This window comes from Bicyclus anynana, chromosome 24, assembly GCF_947172395.1.
Source record: "Bicyclus anynana chromosome 24, ilBicAnyn1.1, whole genome shotgun sequence".
Classification (NCBI taxonomy): domain Eukaryota; kingdom Metazoa; phylum Arthropoda; class Insecta; order Lepidoptera; family Nymphalidae; genus Bicyclus; species Bicyclus anynana.
Genome location: NC_069106.1, coordinates 2774263 through 2791850, shown reverse-complemented (window position 1 = coordinate 2791850; position 17588 = coordinate 2774263). Strand labels below are relative to the sequence as shown.

Below are 17588 nucleotides of genomic sequence, written 5' to 3'. Positions count from 1 at the left end.
TAATAGACTTGTTCTACTTTAATTCATCGTTCATTAACAGGCGAAGATCAAACATCACTCTAACCATTAACAGGTTGCATTTTTTTTCAGTAAAAAAATCTGAAAATTTAAAGCATATTTGAAAGTTGAGTTAATTTCAATAAAAGTAATCTGGAAATTTTATTTTATTATTTTATTATTAAAATTTTAATTTTATTTTTAATTTTTTGGCGTTTTTCTACAGCTCAAAAATTTTTTTTTACGTTATTATTAATTATTTAGTTCATAAAATTTTTAAGGAGTGGTAATGTCTAAATTTTCATATACTAAAAGTTCACAACCAATGATTAGAGAATAGACATTCTTTATTAACTTCACTACACACTCCTACTAATAATAACTTCGTATCAGAAAACATAGCTGAAAAATATACAATCGAGGAAATGTAACTAATTAATCAATTTCATATTTGTAATCATAAAAAAACATTCTGATATTAATAAAGTAATCCAAAAATTGCGAAAACTTGTTTTTTTTCACAGAGTTTATTCACACTGCTGATTAATTTGTAATTCGAGATGAAATCTCTCTACTCACTTTTCACCCTGAAACCAGAGCATCCTCAGAAGATGTTGACTCTATAACGTTCCGATGCAAAGATCTTTGAGGTAAAACGTGCGTAGAGGATTTTTTTTAACCGATATTTTTGCAGATAATCACACTAAAGTTACAATAGTCACTATTTATAATGAAGTTGTATATTTTAAATATTTAGCAAATAAATTATTTTTTTTAAAAATTAAACATGAGTCACATCTGTATAAAATAATTAATAATAAAGGCAACAACCTTTAAATACATTTAATGTCTTTATCATGAAAAAATAATCAAATTAAAATAAAGGAAGCAATGACACTGTCAATTATTAAGTTGTGATTTACTATTATTGACAATATCGTATCTATAAATTTCAATGTATTATGATTCACATTAAATTGTACATTAAATGCAAAACTTTTACTGCATATTGTTTTGATAACTCTAATATAATTCCGCAGTTATAATAGCAATATTAACATCGTAAAAACACTTTATCGAATATAAACATATATATTTTCAAAGGAATTGAAATTATATTTAGTTTTGCCGCATGCTTTTAATTAAGTGCCTATGTGTACGTCGCCGTTAATGTAGTAGGAATAGACAAATAGACATACTTTTTTTATAGATATCAAAATAAATATAAGATCTTTATTATTTTATAGACAGAACAGGCAAAGATCGGTGACCAGACATGCTATTGAGTTGGATTGTATTCTAGATAGTAGAGTATCTTCGACCTTTACCGAGCTGGTTATTGGATGAAAACTTTTTTAAATCAAATTAAATATGTCAATTTATAGCCAATGAGTTGATAAAATATATTCAATCTAAAATATTATTAAATAACAGGTTTTTTATAACTTTTCACTGGTTTGGTTAATAGACCATACAAGCAGTCTGGTTAATAAAAAAAAACCATTACAAACACGGTGATATAGGGTTGTCTGCAAAAAACCAGTCCTGGATTCCGGACATCATAATCACATCCTGGACTACAATTTTTGACAACCAATTTGCAATAGGTATATTTAATTTAATATACTTTACACCCAATTAGCATCTCTGTGAGGGTTATCATACATACTGGGATCATAGACTAAGAGTGTTTTTTGGATTACCAACCATTTTTGATTTAACGACCTCGTGATTTAAAGCCAACAATGTATAGTTTACGAAGTCACATAGAAAATATTATTAAAAACACTAAGATTTCTGTGAAGCTTATCATATGACCACCAAGGCAGTCATTTGGTTGCAGTAAAAAAAATAATAGAATAAACGATATATAATATACCTTAGTCAAGATTAAATTCGTGCAGTAGGTACATGGATTAAGGGTCTGAAATATATTGATATTAATTAGTTTATTAATTATTAATTAATTAATTTAAAAATTGTGTAGGTATTTATTTAACTTTTCCAAACGTCATAAACGCTGTCGTCCATTTGTGACGTCATGTTATTTGATGTCAAGGAATAAACGTCAAACTAAGACAATATGTCCAATTGTTTGCTTCTCTAAATCATGATGCTAAGGTTTTGTGTTTACGGGTTTATGTGACGTCATGATACAGATAAAATATAGACCGATCATGGCCGATAGCGTTTTGTCTTGTATTGTCAAAAAAATTGAAATTTATACGTATTAATGTCTCAAAAAATATTATATATTTTTTAATCTAGCAGAACGACAATAAACAATTTAAGACAAATTAAAAAAAAAATTAAACTAGCCTATTATTTAGCTGACGTAAAAAAGTTAAAGTAAGTAATTTGGTTGACATAAAAAAAAATTAAATAACGCAGTTTTAAAGAAATGCGTGTCGGGCAGTACCTACAGGCAACTTTCGATAGGTAAACCAAGATATCAGTATATTTATTACATCCGTTTTTTTTCACCACAGTCGAGCTTATATTTATGCTTTAGGTATGTAAATAATTGTTATTTTTACTTTTAATAATTTAAATGTTGATATAGGTGAAATGCTTAATTACTTGGAAACTTACTAGACCGATAAAAAGCATTGTTTATTATGTGGTTTGAAATTTTTTCTACTTCTTTGTATACAATTTTAAAATTACTTGATAAACCAAAAAGAAAGCAATGTGAAATTGAAATTAAAAATACATTTATGAAATTGAAATTAAAAATACATTTTTAATTTCAATTTCACATTATTTCATAAATGTATTTTTAATTTCAATTTCACATGGCTTTCTTTTTGGTTTATCAAGTGAATTTAAAATTGTATATAAGCAAGCATATTTTACAAGCACTTCTGCAATGTCAGGTTATGTTAGTCGATAAGTAAAGTCCAAAACTTAAATTTACGAGAATTCCAAACGAGAAAAAGCAGGGTTTCTTTTATTTTGTGAATGAATATAGTGAGTACCCAGGAAAATTGTACCTATGTACATTTACATTATACTAAGGCTTTTCTATGAGTCAGAATCATTTATTTGCAAGAAACATTAAATTTATATTTATTATATAGTTATACAAAGATGTGTTTATATATTGGGTAAAATATATAATTTTAATTTTATTAATTAAACATTTGTATACCAATTAATGGTGAAACATTGTTGCCTAATACATAAGAACATCTTTGTACAACTAAATTTAATGTTTCTTGCAAATAAACAATTCTGATTTAACTGTTTATATCTGGCAACACCACAGTTACAGTGTGTCAGCAGGCAACCTTTACGTTTTCAGTTCTGTTGGGTATATCCTTTTATCTAGTGTAGGTACGATTTCTTTAATTAATACCAAATTTCTAATCCCAAATAAATAACAGATGAAGGTTTACTTATGCTGGATCTCGAGCTTAGGTAAGTAGCCAAAAAATACTTAAGGACTTTGGTCTGTGGTGGCTTTAGAAGAGGTTTCAAAGATTCAGATCCTCAAAACTCCTAGGCAGTGAAAAATATTTCGAAATCATACCCATAACGACATTTCGATATTTTTTTCAATGCTCACATACCTTATCCCTATTCCATCCCTATTATTAACCCCTTATCGCATACGAAGCCACACATGGTTTCGATACTTAAGGATTTTTTTTCTGTATATTAAAATCAGATTTTTATTAATCTACCTTCTCATCCTAATTATTCATATCTTCATGTAATGGAATGTATTTTTGTTAGTCTATGTCAAAAGTTAGTTGTCAATTTATTTCAGTACTAGCGGACGCCCGCGACTTCGTCCGCGTAAAAGTCTTGTAAACTTTTAACTACCCCTATCCTACCTCTACCCTACCCTATCCCAACCCTACCCCTACCCTACCACTACCCTACCCCTACCCTACCTTCTTCATTTATTCCCCCCCCCGCGAGTCGCATCGAGCGCGGCAACCGTTACACAAAAATAAGCCATATAGCATGAATTAGTATTCACGCGCGATGGCTTAGCGTATTTCTTGTATAACTTTGGTGTTTCTTTACCGATTTTTATGATTCTTTTTTTATTGAATAGGTAATAATGTTAACTTTTTTAGCTAGGGATGAGTGAGGAGTGTTATAAACATAAGAGTAGACAAATATAATTAGAAAGCTCCGAACTGCTAAGCTATCGGGAGTTACACGTGTTATTGTGAGTCAACCATAAAAGATAGACATATACACACACATATAAAACATTTCCGTCATACATGATTTCTATGTAGCTTTAACCATTAAAGCTGTACACGCGACGGAAGTTTAAAAAATTGAGTAACATCTCCCGTTTTCTCAACATTTATCTTCACTGCTCTGCTCCTATTGATCGTAGCGTAATGAAAAGTATACTATAACCTGCCCAGGAGTATGTAGAATAATTGTACCAAGTTTCGTTAAAATCCGTCCAGTAGTTTTTGTTTCTATAAAGAACATACAGACAGACAGACAGACAGACAGAAAGACAGACAGACAAAAATTTTACTGATTGCATTTTTGGCATCAGTATCGATCACTAATCACCCCCTGATAGTTATTTTGGAAATATATTTCATGTACAGAATTGACCTCTCTACAGATTTATTATAAGTATAGATTTATACTGCGTGGTCGAAACTTTAAGTGTCGTCAAGAATTATGAATTTTATAATTGAAAAAAAAATACATTAAAGCGGTGAGTTAAAAATTTGAAATTTTTCAGGGGAGCTGTTAACATAATAAATATGAAATGAATGTGCTTTCTTCATTTTTTCCCGTTTTCCTTAGTTTTTAGAGCACGCTTTTTTAGTAGTCATACATGGCTACTATACTATTTTCTAACTTGTGATTTTTAAAAGAGCAATTGTAGAGTTTTTATCGACTCTTCTGAGACTCTATCCACCCTTCAAAACAAGTGATACGAGTCACTACAAACAGACAAACGTGACGTTTCTATAGCGTTTGAAAAATTTGTTTATCTGTCTATATATTTAAAGATATAAGCTATATAAGGTACCTACTTATAATAAAGCTGTAACAGGTCGAATTCTGTACATTGAAGATATTTTGGAAATGTTAGTTGGATGGCATTATATAATCGATACTGAAGAAAAAAATTTTTTGTTGACCAGGCACACTGAAACTACTAAATGAATTCAAATAAAACTTGGCACGTTTTGAGGTTATAATACCCCCTATTTCCGTTGTTCAATGCTAAAAAATTCTCTTTGTATTTATAGGTACTTTTGAAATGTACTTACTGTTATTGCCAAAATATAAAACAAATTTCGAGGTAAATAGGTATCTGTTGTGAAATCAGAAAAAATGTCTTCCATTACAGTATATTGAATAAGTATAAATAATAATATACACGATAAAGTAGAACTGTTATGTTGCAAAAGAAAAATAGTCCAACAGCTAAGTATGATTGTATCGTGGGAGAACTATAACAATAATAACTAAAGAAGTCATAAATCTGACACGAAATTTAAATTATAGCGCTATAGGAAAATAGTTAGCACGCTTTCACCAATTCATTTTATTGTTAGTCAGTGAGTGACTTCTTTGCCGATGACATTAACAAATGGTTAAAACAAATTGGGTTTCACCAACGTAGTTTCCATGGGAATCATTATCAAACCATATTCGGCTCATTGCTAAGCTTGAGTCTCCTCTCAGAATGACAGGGGTTAGGCCAATAGTCCACCACGCTGGCCCAATGCGGATTGGCAGACTTCACACACGCCGAGAATTAAGAAAATCCTCTGATATGCAGGTTTCCTCGCGATGTTTTTCCTTCACCGTTTGAGGCGTGATATTCAATTTCTTAAAATGCACACAACTTAAGTTCGAGGTGCATGTTCCCGTGGGAATACGTGGGTAAAATGTACCTTATGTCACTCACAAATGACGTAGCTTTCTATTGGTAAGAGAATTTTCAAAATCGGTGAATTGGATCCTACTGAAAGATTACCCCTTTCCTCTTCTTCTTGATGTAGCGGCTCTGTAGGTCTTGTCGAGGTCCCTGTATCACATTGACCGTTTCCGATCTATTGTGATCGCTACGTATTAGATTTCCCCTACTCAGTTAGACTAGTTGCCGTCAGGTTTTTTTTATCTTTACAAGTTAGCCCCTGACTAAAATATCACCTGATGGTAAGTGATGATGATCTATCTTAAAAGCGGGTAAACTTGTTAGGTGAAGGATGAAAATCCACACCCCTTTAAGCTTTTCGTCTCTTCAAGAAATTTTCAGTAGTAACCTGGAGGAGGGATATTGGTGGTGTTCCCTCGTGCTACGTTATAAAATGTATGCTAATATTATAAAGAGGTAAAGTTCGGCCGTGGCTAGTTACCACCCTACCGACAAAGACGTACCGCTAAGCGATTAAGTGTTCCGTTACGATGTCGTGTAGAAACCGAAAGGGGTGTGGATTCATCTTAACCAAACATCCAAACATTTTAGCCAGATTCCATCTTAGATTGCATCATCACTTACCATGAGATTGTAGTCAAGGGTTAACTTGTAAATAATAAAAAATATATAAGGCCACGTTACTTATGAGTGTTATAGGCTATATTTTATTCCCGTATTACTACGTGAACGGGAACAACGCGGGTGATACTAGTCTATATTAATATTATAAAGCTGAAGAGTTTGTTTGTTTGATTGAACGCGCCAATCTCTGGAACTACTGATCCGATTTGAAAAATTCTTTCACTGTTAGATAGCCCATTTATTGAAGAAGGCTATAAGCTATATATTATCCCTGTATTCCTACGGAAACGAGAACTACGCTGGTGAAACCGCGCGGCGGACTAAGTATCAATACAGCTTCAATCCGTCTCATACTTAGCATGTTCAAACAATTAAACTGTATTACATTACTTTAGATAATTCCCAATTATGCATGCATAATTAATAGTGCACGGTATAAAATTATTTCTGAGTAAGCCAATCTAACTCTAACATAAAATGTTCCATACTCAATAGGTACATCTAAAGGCCAAGGCTGTTCATTTTGAATCATCTAGGAATTTAAGATGACGTGAACTGCACCTGCGATTCTAGGTTTTACTGCAAGTTTTTAAAAAGTTACATACAGGAGCGTAACAAGAAAATGGCGAACCGCACCTGAAAGCGCAGTGTTGGTCGACCCCCTACTAGTTGGACTGACAACAAGCGGGTCGCAGGGAGCCCGCTGGATGCTGGCGGCTCGAGGCTGTTTTGTTTGGAGGTCCATGCTAGAGGCCTATGTCCAGCAGTGGACGCCCATCGGCTGATAATGATGATGAATGTTATAGGCTTAAAAAACATACCTTATCTTAATAAAAAAGTTAAAAAATGCGTTTAACATCTGCATTCAAGTGGGTTTAACAATAGTATAACGACAACCTATATTCAGCTCACTGCTGAGCTCGGGTCTCCTTTCTCAGAATGCCATTGGTTATTAGGCTAATAGTTTACCGCGCTGGCCCAATGTGGATTGACAGACTTCACACACGTAGAAAATAAAGAACATGTTTTTTCTTCACCGTTTGTGACACGTGATATTTAATTTCTTAAAATGCACATAAGTAAAAAGTTGCAGGTGCAAGCCCAGGACTGGATTCGAACCTATGCCCTCCGAATCGAAACCTTAAATTCATCATTTTCATTAATTTATTAAGAATTTTATTTCTAAACTCTCTACGTGTGAAGTCTGCCAATACGCATTGGGCGTGTGTGGCGGACTTTTGACCTAACCCCTCTCATTCTGAGAAGAGACTCGTGCTCAACAGTGAGCCGAAAATGGGTTGCTAACGAATGTTGATTGTAAATTAAGGCACTAGAATCCAAGTACCTTTGAGAGACTCGTTACTTAAGAGTACGCAGAAAGTAATTCTGTATGCAGATGACCGATGACCTGTTTGTCTCTTACCCCTAACCCATTACCCCGAGGTCATCGCGGTCTGCATAGGGGTAGGGGCAGGGGTAGGGCGGCGCGTCAAAGAGTACCGCCCTTGTTTTTTGGCAATTCGCCACATTGCGTTCACTTACGGTATCTTTCATCATAAGGTTTCGTGCGCAGGTTGTGTTTGATTTATTATATCTGCTTTGCGGTTTTACGTTCAGTCAATGCGTCCATGCGTTCTGTTGAAAGCAAGTACGGTTGCTTGGAATTGAACGCGTCTTGCGTTTGACCTATCACACATTGTCTGAAAGGTCAAAACTCATTATTACCTCTAGGACACGAAACGGAAATGCCTCGCTTCCGGACAAGCGTCGCGCGCTGTCACCTTGCCGACTGATCGCTGGCAACGTGCCTACGTCACTTCAGATGTACGAGATCTGGTGGACATTTTTGGATAGGTATTTGGCAGGTTGAAAGCTTGTCCTGTACCTCTTTTAAGTTAGCCTTATAATAATACCAATTATACGAACTCACGAGAGTTCACCCATCAAAAATTGTCTAAAGTAAAGAACACTGCGCGTGCGCAAGTCATTAGCATGTCTGAGACGCGAACCTATAAGATTTTCCCTTTTTTTTAGGATTCCGAACATACGTGTACAAAAACGAAACCCTTACAATCTCACTTGCGCACATTTTAATGTCTGTCTGTTTTCTGCGAATGTACTGGACCAATCCAGTTGAAATTTGGTACACATATAAATTTTAGTGACCCAATTACAGGGATCGTGAATAGGTAAAATTTGAATATGGGGGATATTTATTTACAAATAGCCCTTGACTACAATCTCACCTGATGGTACGTAAGTGATAATGCAATCTAAGATGAAATTAGGCTAACTTGTTACTCGTAGGAGGAGGATTAAAATCTAAACCTCTTTCGGTTTCTACACGACATCGTACTGGAACGCTAAATCGTTTGCCTTTGCCGGTAGAGTGGTAACTTCCAGCAGGCAGACCTGGACCAATTATGAAAACCTCAACCTCCGTCTCGTCTCTTCTCAAAATCCGTCGCGCATACCACTGCGCCGTCAAATCTATCCAACCAAAAATGCCCAACGGGACCAAAGCGTTGGGCATTTTTGGTTGGGCAGTTTTAATTTAAACAGACATTCCATTTTTGAAATCAGTTGAATATACAGCCTATAGATACAATACACGCCCGCAGATGCGTCTACGTAGCTCAGCGAGTCCCTTGAACCGGATTTCAAGTGATTACCTTGCCAGATGTTTCGCATGGACGTACCTTCTGCCTACCGACGTACACAATACCGTCTTTATAGACTCGTAAATTGATAGGATACTGCAATCTAATCAAATCGTATCCAATGCATTCAAATGAAATTCATTTGCGACTTGAAATCAAAATAAAATTCATTTATACTGCCTCAAATAAAAAACATGCTTTTAGGTACGCTTCTATCTGCATTTGAGAGCAAAAAAGTTTTTTCTAGTCATCCTAAGGTCTACGAATGGCGACCCCGCATCATAAAGCGAGTGTTGACCAGGGGCGTAGCTACCGCCGTATCAATACGGGGTCCCTACTACATGGGCCCCTTACGTGTGACAGTAAAAATTGGTATATATGGAATATGTCCACAATGTCACCATTATTTAATAATAATAACCTGCGATTTGTTCCACAATACAATATCACGATGTCACTTAATTTGGTGATTCCCGGAAAAAAATATATAAAAATATATTGAGTGTATATTTTTATATTATTTTTTCTGGTTATTATACTTAAATTTCAGGTAATTCATAAATAATGGTGTGTGGCATAATGTAGCAATAAGTATATGTTCTTTTTTTCTTTTTAATAAATATGAAAGTGTCTTAACCTATATGCGATGTTTCCATTCATAGGCTACGGAAAAAATATTGTTTTTTTTTAATTTTGTTTTTTCTGAAATGAAAGATCCAGTCTGATCAGAATCCAAGAAATGAGGATCATGGTGATTCCCGGAAAAAATCATATAGAGATCGAGTCTCCTCTCACTCTGAGAGGAGACTCGAGCTCAGCACTGGTTAACAAATTAACAATGAATTAGTTGTTATTAATATGTATTATAAATTAGTTATTATATTACCTTATTTACCTGAATGTCTCATAAAAATCAATATATTCAAACCTAATCATCATCCCCATTACTCGCGTAGCATTCGAAGTAATCGTCATGGTTAGAGTGCTCTGGGGCACACCACGTTTATTATCATTTCCTATAAGCAAGTATTACAGTAGAACCCGTTTAATACGATTTCGCAGGGACCCAACTAAAAACGCGTTTTAGACGGGAAAGCGTATTATACGGGCTATGGGTGGGCGATAGTGAAATATATAACGAATAATGTACACACACATAGTTATGAAAATTAGTGTATTTGGTGTAAAGACTACCTAATTATGCTAGTTAAAGTACCTAGTCACTTATTCTGGTATGACAAAAAGATTTTGATGCGTTAGCATTAACGAAATTTTCAATAAAATTTTACTTTTGCAGTGCGTCTTCAAAGTTTTCAGTTTAGAATCGCATCATGTCAAGGGTCGTTTGCTGTCAGCGTCTTTCAGTTCTTTAAGATATATTAGACTTATCCTGCCACCTTGGTTAAGGACCTTTATGATGTCCTGATATATCTGTTGTAATTTATTTTTCGCATTTGGAATAACACGTATGACATTTAGGCGTATTAAACGGGATGACGAATCGTATTAAGCGTTAGGAAATGTATGAAAACATGTTTCATGTTATAGGGGCTGGCGTAATTATGCGGGAAGTCGTTTTAAGCGTGATCGTCTTAAGCCGGTTCTACTATTATTATTATAAGGCTGTTACTCACGGTAGGAAATGTATGAAAACATGTCTCAAGTTGTAGGGACTGGCGTAAAATGACGTATTATGCGGGAAATCGTTTTAAGCGTGATCGTCTTAAGCGGATTCTACTGTATAAGGCTGGTACTCACGGTGGCGCCGGTGGCAGCCCGACCGTCGGTCGGCTCAGGCCGCTCGCCGTCGACGCAGAAGTAGCAACGGTCCGCAGGCTTCCAATCGGCGGGCTCTTCCGCCATCTCCATCTTGGGCTGCGTGGCGGGCCGCTTTATGAGACTCTCCAGTATCGTCTCTCTCCGCGGCTTCTCCTGCACAGATGTTTTATTTTATAGAAATTGATGGCAGCAGATTGCTTTAGTTTAGTGCTAAGTCTTAGGTCTTAAGGTCTGTTTTCAGGTGTTGCCTTTATGCATTTCGACTTAATGTCAGGTAAAGATACCCATGTGCACCAAGCAATGTGTTTCTGCTTTAGCCTTCCAAAAAAGTAATCCTATATTCAGGGTAAATAAAATAAAAGCTAGTAAAAACCAGCTAACTACAAGTCGGACTCGCGCTTAAAGTCTCCTGTACCATTATCTACTGTTACTCTCTGTTAACCCAAATAAATAAAAAAAAAAAAGTACCATTATCTATATAAAAAAAAAAATAGTATAAATGTCAGAAATGACATGACTCACCTTCTCCTGGTTCTCCTGGCTCTCCGGTCTCTCTGTCCTCTCCTGTCTCTCCGGCGCGTTGATCTGCTCGATGGTCTTGATCTTCAGCGCGGGAGGGGGGTCTGAGGCAACGATGCTCTCGTCTTCGCTCGAGGGCTCCCCTTCGCTGCGTTTTGGTATTAACCCGTCTTGGTATAGTTTCCATTTTCTTCGACCCATCAACTCCTCTGCCACCCGTTCTAGACCTGGAATGATAGAGAGGAGAGGGTTAGTTAGTAAGATTAATTTACACCATTAGCGTGCACTTTATCTATCAGATAAAGAGGTGATGTGGTATTTTAGGGGGTAATCTCCGGATCTACTAAACCGATTTTGAAAAACTAAAAACAGCGTTATTTTTGAGTGTTATAGGCCATATTTTATTCTCGTATTCTCACTGGAACGGGACCTACGAGGACGTTGGCTACTAGGTATACCTATTCATAAACGCACTGTCTATCCTAGGGAAGCATAACAAGCTCAAATTAAAGAAGAAATTTACAAATTTGTATCTATAGTTTGTATGTATAGTGCGTACCCTAGTATTTGATTGACCTTTCATTTGATATTAATATAATTAGGGTAAGAAAAAACAAACCCCCTCCCCGCACTTTTTTTCAGTTACAGTCACCATTTCAAAAATCTATATAGCCTATGTCACTACCACAATTGGCATGATGACTAGGTTTGAATATATTGATTTTTATGATACATTCGGGTAAATATGGTCAATGTTAACTAATTTATACAAAAAAAGCAAAGATTGTCTGGATATTTGCAAAATAAATGAGATTATAAAATTTCAAAAACTACTAAATTTTTTTTATCGTAATTAGATGAAAATTCATACAGTTTTAGCTTCCTTACATTAAATGTGACATTTTTTAATATATGAACTATAAAGATAAACGCACAAATAACAAAGATATTAGTAATTTTGTTTGAACGCGCATAGAAATCTAACGATCATTACATTGCCTATGACGTCATTTTTTCGAGCCATTTTGTATGGGGCGTTTTTCAGGGATCCGCGGCAGCGCCACAAATCTGACTCTTTAAATCCCTGTAGCTCCGAAAGTAATGATCACAGATACCCTGTTCCTTTTACAAAATTGCTTTACTATTAGTATACTCTTCATTTATATACAATTTAAAAAACTGTCATCATCCCTATTGTTACGAACTCAATGACACCTCATATGTAAAAATCTGTTAAGCCGTTTGGGCTGTAGAGCGTGCCAAAGAAATGGACATACAAACACACATCCATACACTCGCAAAACATAACCCTCCTTCTTACGCAGTCTGGTAAAAGACAAACACATTAGCAATCACTAAATTACATTGCAAAACTGAAATTTCACACAAGAGAAGTATCTACATTAAAAAAAATTAATAAAACCAAATACATCACATAAATAGGTAAAAAACGCACCCTACCAATATTTTGTTTACCTTGCCAATCACAAAGTTACATCGCAATATATTTCCAATCACAAATTCAAGTGAAGTATCGCTCATGATCATAGACAATTTAAATGTATTCATTTGAAAGCGCTGATGATTATTTTTACGATTGCGTTCGTGATTTTTCACTCAGCTAATCATTAATCACGGTGATTTAATGATGATCAACGGTAATTTGATATGATTTTTAATGAATATGGACGATAATTAAAATTAAAAGGAAAGGTAACTGTTTATAATACATGTTTAGAACTTGAAAAGTGGGTTTTTAATTCTAAATTCTGTTTGATTTAACTGTGGAACCAAAAGACCCGGGTCGATCAATTTTTTTTTTTTATACTTTACAAGTTGGCCCTTGACTACAACCTCACCTGATGTTAAGTGATGCAATCTAAGATGGAAGCGGGCTAACTTGTTAGGTACGATGAAATCCACACTCCTTTCAGTTTCTACACGACATCGTACCGCAACGCTAAATCGCTTGGCGGCACGTTTTTGTCGGTAGGGTGGTAACTAGCTACGGCCGAAGCCTCCCACCAGCCAGACCTGGACCAATTAAGGAAACCTCAATCGACCCAGCGGGGAATCGAACCCAGGCCCTCCGTCTTGTTAATCCACCGCGCATACCACTGCACCACGAAGGCCGTCAATACCCATTCCTGTAGAAATACGGGATAAAAAAAGTCTATTTGCCAGTGATAATCCCATCATTAACTTAGCTCGCTAGTTGGTTGAAGTGGCAATGGGCAAGGCACATAGTCCGAAGAGCCGATGGACATTGGTGTCCCATGGTGTTGGAATGGCGACCCCGCCATCGATCGTAGAACGTTAAATGGGCTCCGAAGCGTCGAATTGTCATTGGTTTCCCAAATAGTTACGAATGAAAAGTAACAACATTTTCATTAATCGTGGTGCGGCTTGTGTTTTTCACTTCCAAAATGGCCACGAAGGAATAATTAAGGGATTAAACAAGAAAAAAACATTAAAATGCGTTTGTTGCATACAAAGTAAACATGTGCGTGCACGTCTTTGAGTAATGACTTATCATTGTGCGTTCTTTAATATGGAGGGGCCGATCTAACGATTTATATCGATGGAGCCCGCACCGGATAGCGCAGTGTTGGATGTATCGCCTGTAGATAGCGCAGTGTTAGATCTATCCCACTAGATAGATCGAGGACATCAAGCGGGTTGCAGGGATCCGGTGGATGCTGATGTTTGGAAGTCTATACAAGAGGCCAATGTTCAGCAATGGACATCGGCTGATAATGACGATGATGATGAATGCCATCAAAATCGGTCCAGCTGTTTCAGTAATTAGCCGGAATAAAGCACAGCACGCACAGACTTCAGATAGACAAAAAGGTTTTTTAATATGATCTTCCTTCACCGTTTGAGACACGTGATATTTAATTTCTTAAAGTCCACACAACTGAAAAGTTGCAGGTGCATGCCCCGGACCGGATTCGAATCCACACCCTCCGGAATCGGAGGCAGAGGTCATATCCACTGGGCTATCACGGAAATTTAATTTAATTTTAAGAAATTAAATATCACGTGTCTCAATCGGTGAAGGAAAACATCGTGAAGAAACCTGCATACCAGAGAGTTATCTTAAATCTCTGCGTGTCTGCCAATCCGCATTGGGCCAGCGTGGTGGACTATTGACCTAACCCCTCTCATTCTGAGTGGAGACTCGAGCTCAGCAGTGAGCCGAATATGGGTTGATGATCATATCTTTTATATATGATCAGCGAAAAGCTGTCAATTTATAATACAAACAGAAACTTTAACTTTACTAATTTGTATAGATTTAATACAACAAAGGTTGTTCCCGCAATTGTAAGAAATTTCATAGTTGCTTTAAGATAATGATCTCGTAAAGTTACCGGTGCGTTTCTGACACTGACAAATTAAATAACTAAAATTAATTATCAATTTATCAATTTTAATTGTTCTTCACTTACTTACTTAAAACAATTTTTATATTTTTTCTATGCGAGAACTCTTAGCGAGTAATTAATTTGACGGGTAATTACAGATTAATTATTTAGACTAATATAATAAAAAGGAAATATGTGATTGTTTGTTTGTTTGCATTGGGCTCTGAAACTACTGAACCGATTTTAAAAAATGACGGTGTACGAGCTCAAATAGCTCCTGTGCACACTTACGAAGTAGATATCTATACTAAATATTATAAAGCTGAAGAGTGTGTTTGTTTGTCTGATTGATTTCAGTGTTAATTAGCTCATTGATTGAGGAAGGCTATAGCCTATATATTATCTCCGTATTTCTACGGGAACGGGAACCACGGGGATGAAACGGCACGGCGTCAGCTAGTATTTTTATAAAATACCGAAAGCCTAATAACCAAGGCGAAGACCAAGACCTTGAAGTTATCGATTTCACCGTAGGTATCTATGAAATTAAATGAAATGAAATAAAATTACTAGTACTTACAAGAAGGTTCCAGGCCTTTTACTAATTATCCGTCGGCATTAGCCGTGATAGCCTAGTGGATATGACCACTGCCTCTGATTTCGAAGGATATGGGTAGGAATCCGGTCCGGGGCTTGCACCTCTAACTTATCAGTTGTGTGAATTTTAAGAAATTAATTATTATATTAAACGGTGAAGGAAAACATCGTGAGGGTGTGAAGTCTGTCAATCCGCATTGGGTCAGCGTGGTGGACTATTGGCCTAACCCCTCTCATTCTGAGAGGAGATTCGAGGTCAGCAGTGAGCCGAATATAGGTTGATAACGAACTAATGGCAATGTAATTTTGATAACTGAATCATTTTAAATAATTAACTTTTAAGATTTGAAGACAGTTCTATCCCGTGTTTTTTTCAGAAACGGCTTTAATTAATACGTCACCGGCTTTGCACCGCCTTCAAAATGAGTAGAAGGTAACACATACGATGTTATTTTTCGCGAAAAAGTGTTTTGTGAAAAAGATTTTATCTTTAGTTAAGATATTTAAATAAATCAATGCTTACTACGATTTACGGTTTCAATAATGGTTAATTATTTTTTTCCACCTACCCACAGCAGGTCGTTGACTCACTAATTACTAAGTCACAGTCCGCCAGTCCGTATGATCGCTCGCCGCGCCACGATGCCAGTAAGTTCTGGAAAATGTCCCCAAATTATAGGGGACATGTGACTTTCTCTGAAGTTGTGAGATTGCAAAACCTGTTTTTAAACCTAACGACCTCCATAGCTCGGTTGGTTGTGCATTGCTTTATCATTATGATGATTTGAAGTAAAATTGAGTAGGTATTATGAGCATATTTTAATTATCAGATTATTTTTACAGCCTAATACCGAGCCATGGCATTTTAAATTATCAAAAGGCCATGGCTTTGTATTGGCTCTGTATTAGCTGCGTAGTATTATTAACCGCCCTACGATATATCTGTCGAATGAACTAAAAATAAACACATTTAATACTTGCGCAGAATATTTATTACTGTCCAGACAACTTAAAAATGAGCACACACTTAACACCGCCTCATGAAATATCTGACCAGTCAACATAAAGACGAACTCACTTAATATAACATTACAATATTTACATCTTTCCAATCAACTTAAAACAAACACACGTTTAATATCTCTGTCCAGACAACTTAAACAACAAACATACTTAACACCGCCTTACGATATCTGTCCAGTTATACACAAACACAATATGCTCAATATATCTGTCCAGTCAACTTAAAAACAATCTCACTTATGACCATCTCAGGATATCTGTCCAGTCAACTTAAAAACAATCTCACTTACGACCACCTCAGGATATCTGTCCAGTCAACTTAAAAACAATCTCACTTATGACCATTTTACGATATCTGTCCAGTCAACTTAAAAGCAATCTCACTTATGACCACCTCAGGATATCTGTCTAGTCAACTTAAAAATCCGCGGATTACTAACTTTACAACGTTAAAGCGAATTAAATATCTGTCTACCCACATTATTGCAAACGCTTGTCATAATTGGCTCACTGCTAACTAAATTAAAAAGCAAGCAGCACTTGTGCCAAGCGCACACCAAGTGCTTTACAATGTTGTTCTGACTATCTCGTTCCCGCGGCTTGGCTTTTACAGAATGATTATTGTGAAGTAGGTAATCAGCTTAACTGCTTCGTGGATTCGGAACACTATGTCCTGGATTCGGATTCTAGTGCGGGCTATGAAATTCTGAGTATTCTTTTGTCTAAGAATTTATTTTCTGTCTAAAAAATTTCCTGGTTCTTAACTTATAACTTTCTTTCTATTTAAGGAAGACGATTTGGCCAATGTAGTAGTGACAATAGAAATTAATTTGTGTGTGTTAACAAAGCAGAACAAAATACTGTTTATGTAGAGGCGTAAAAAATCGAACCCTTTTACAATTTAAAAATATCAAATTAAATTTCAGGACATTTTTTGCCAAAAATCATATCTATCCCTATAATATCTTTGTAGAGCTTGTTTGAGCCAGAAAACCATCTATCCTTAAATTTTTATAGGGCTTGTTTAAACCCCACTCACAGCTCTCCAGATAAGTATGCAGTTCTGTGTTAGGGTAGTATGGGTGAGGTACAGGACAAGTTTTCAACTTGCTTCAAATATTTACCCAAAAATGACCAGAT

General features: G+C 35.8%; 1 protein-coding gene across 8 annotated transcripts in view; it reads right to left on the bottom strand.

Annotated features, from left to right (window-relative positions):
• LOC112046247 (mushroom body large-type Kenyon cell-specific protein 1) overlaps nucleotides 1-17588 on the bottom strand; it is a 280699-nt gene that overhangs the window by 44891 nt on the left and 218220 nt on the right. For all 8 annotated transcript variants that reach the window (XM_052889128.1, XM_052889126.1, XM_052889127.1 and 5 more), the window contains 2 exons: nucleotides 11461-11684; nucleotides 10918-11091 (listed from right to left, as the gene is read on the bottom strand). In XM_052889128.1, coding sequence (XP_052745088.1) covers nucleotides 10918-11091; nucleotides 11461-11684 — 398 coding nt within the window. The remainder of the gene's footprint in view (nucleotides 1-10917; nucleotides 11092-11460; nucleotides 11685-17588) is intronic.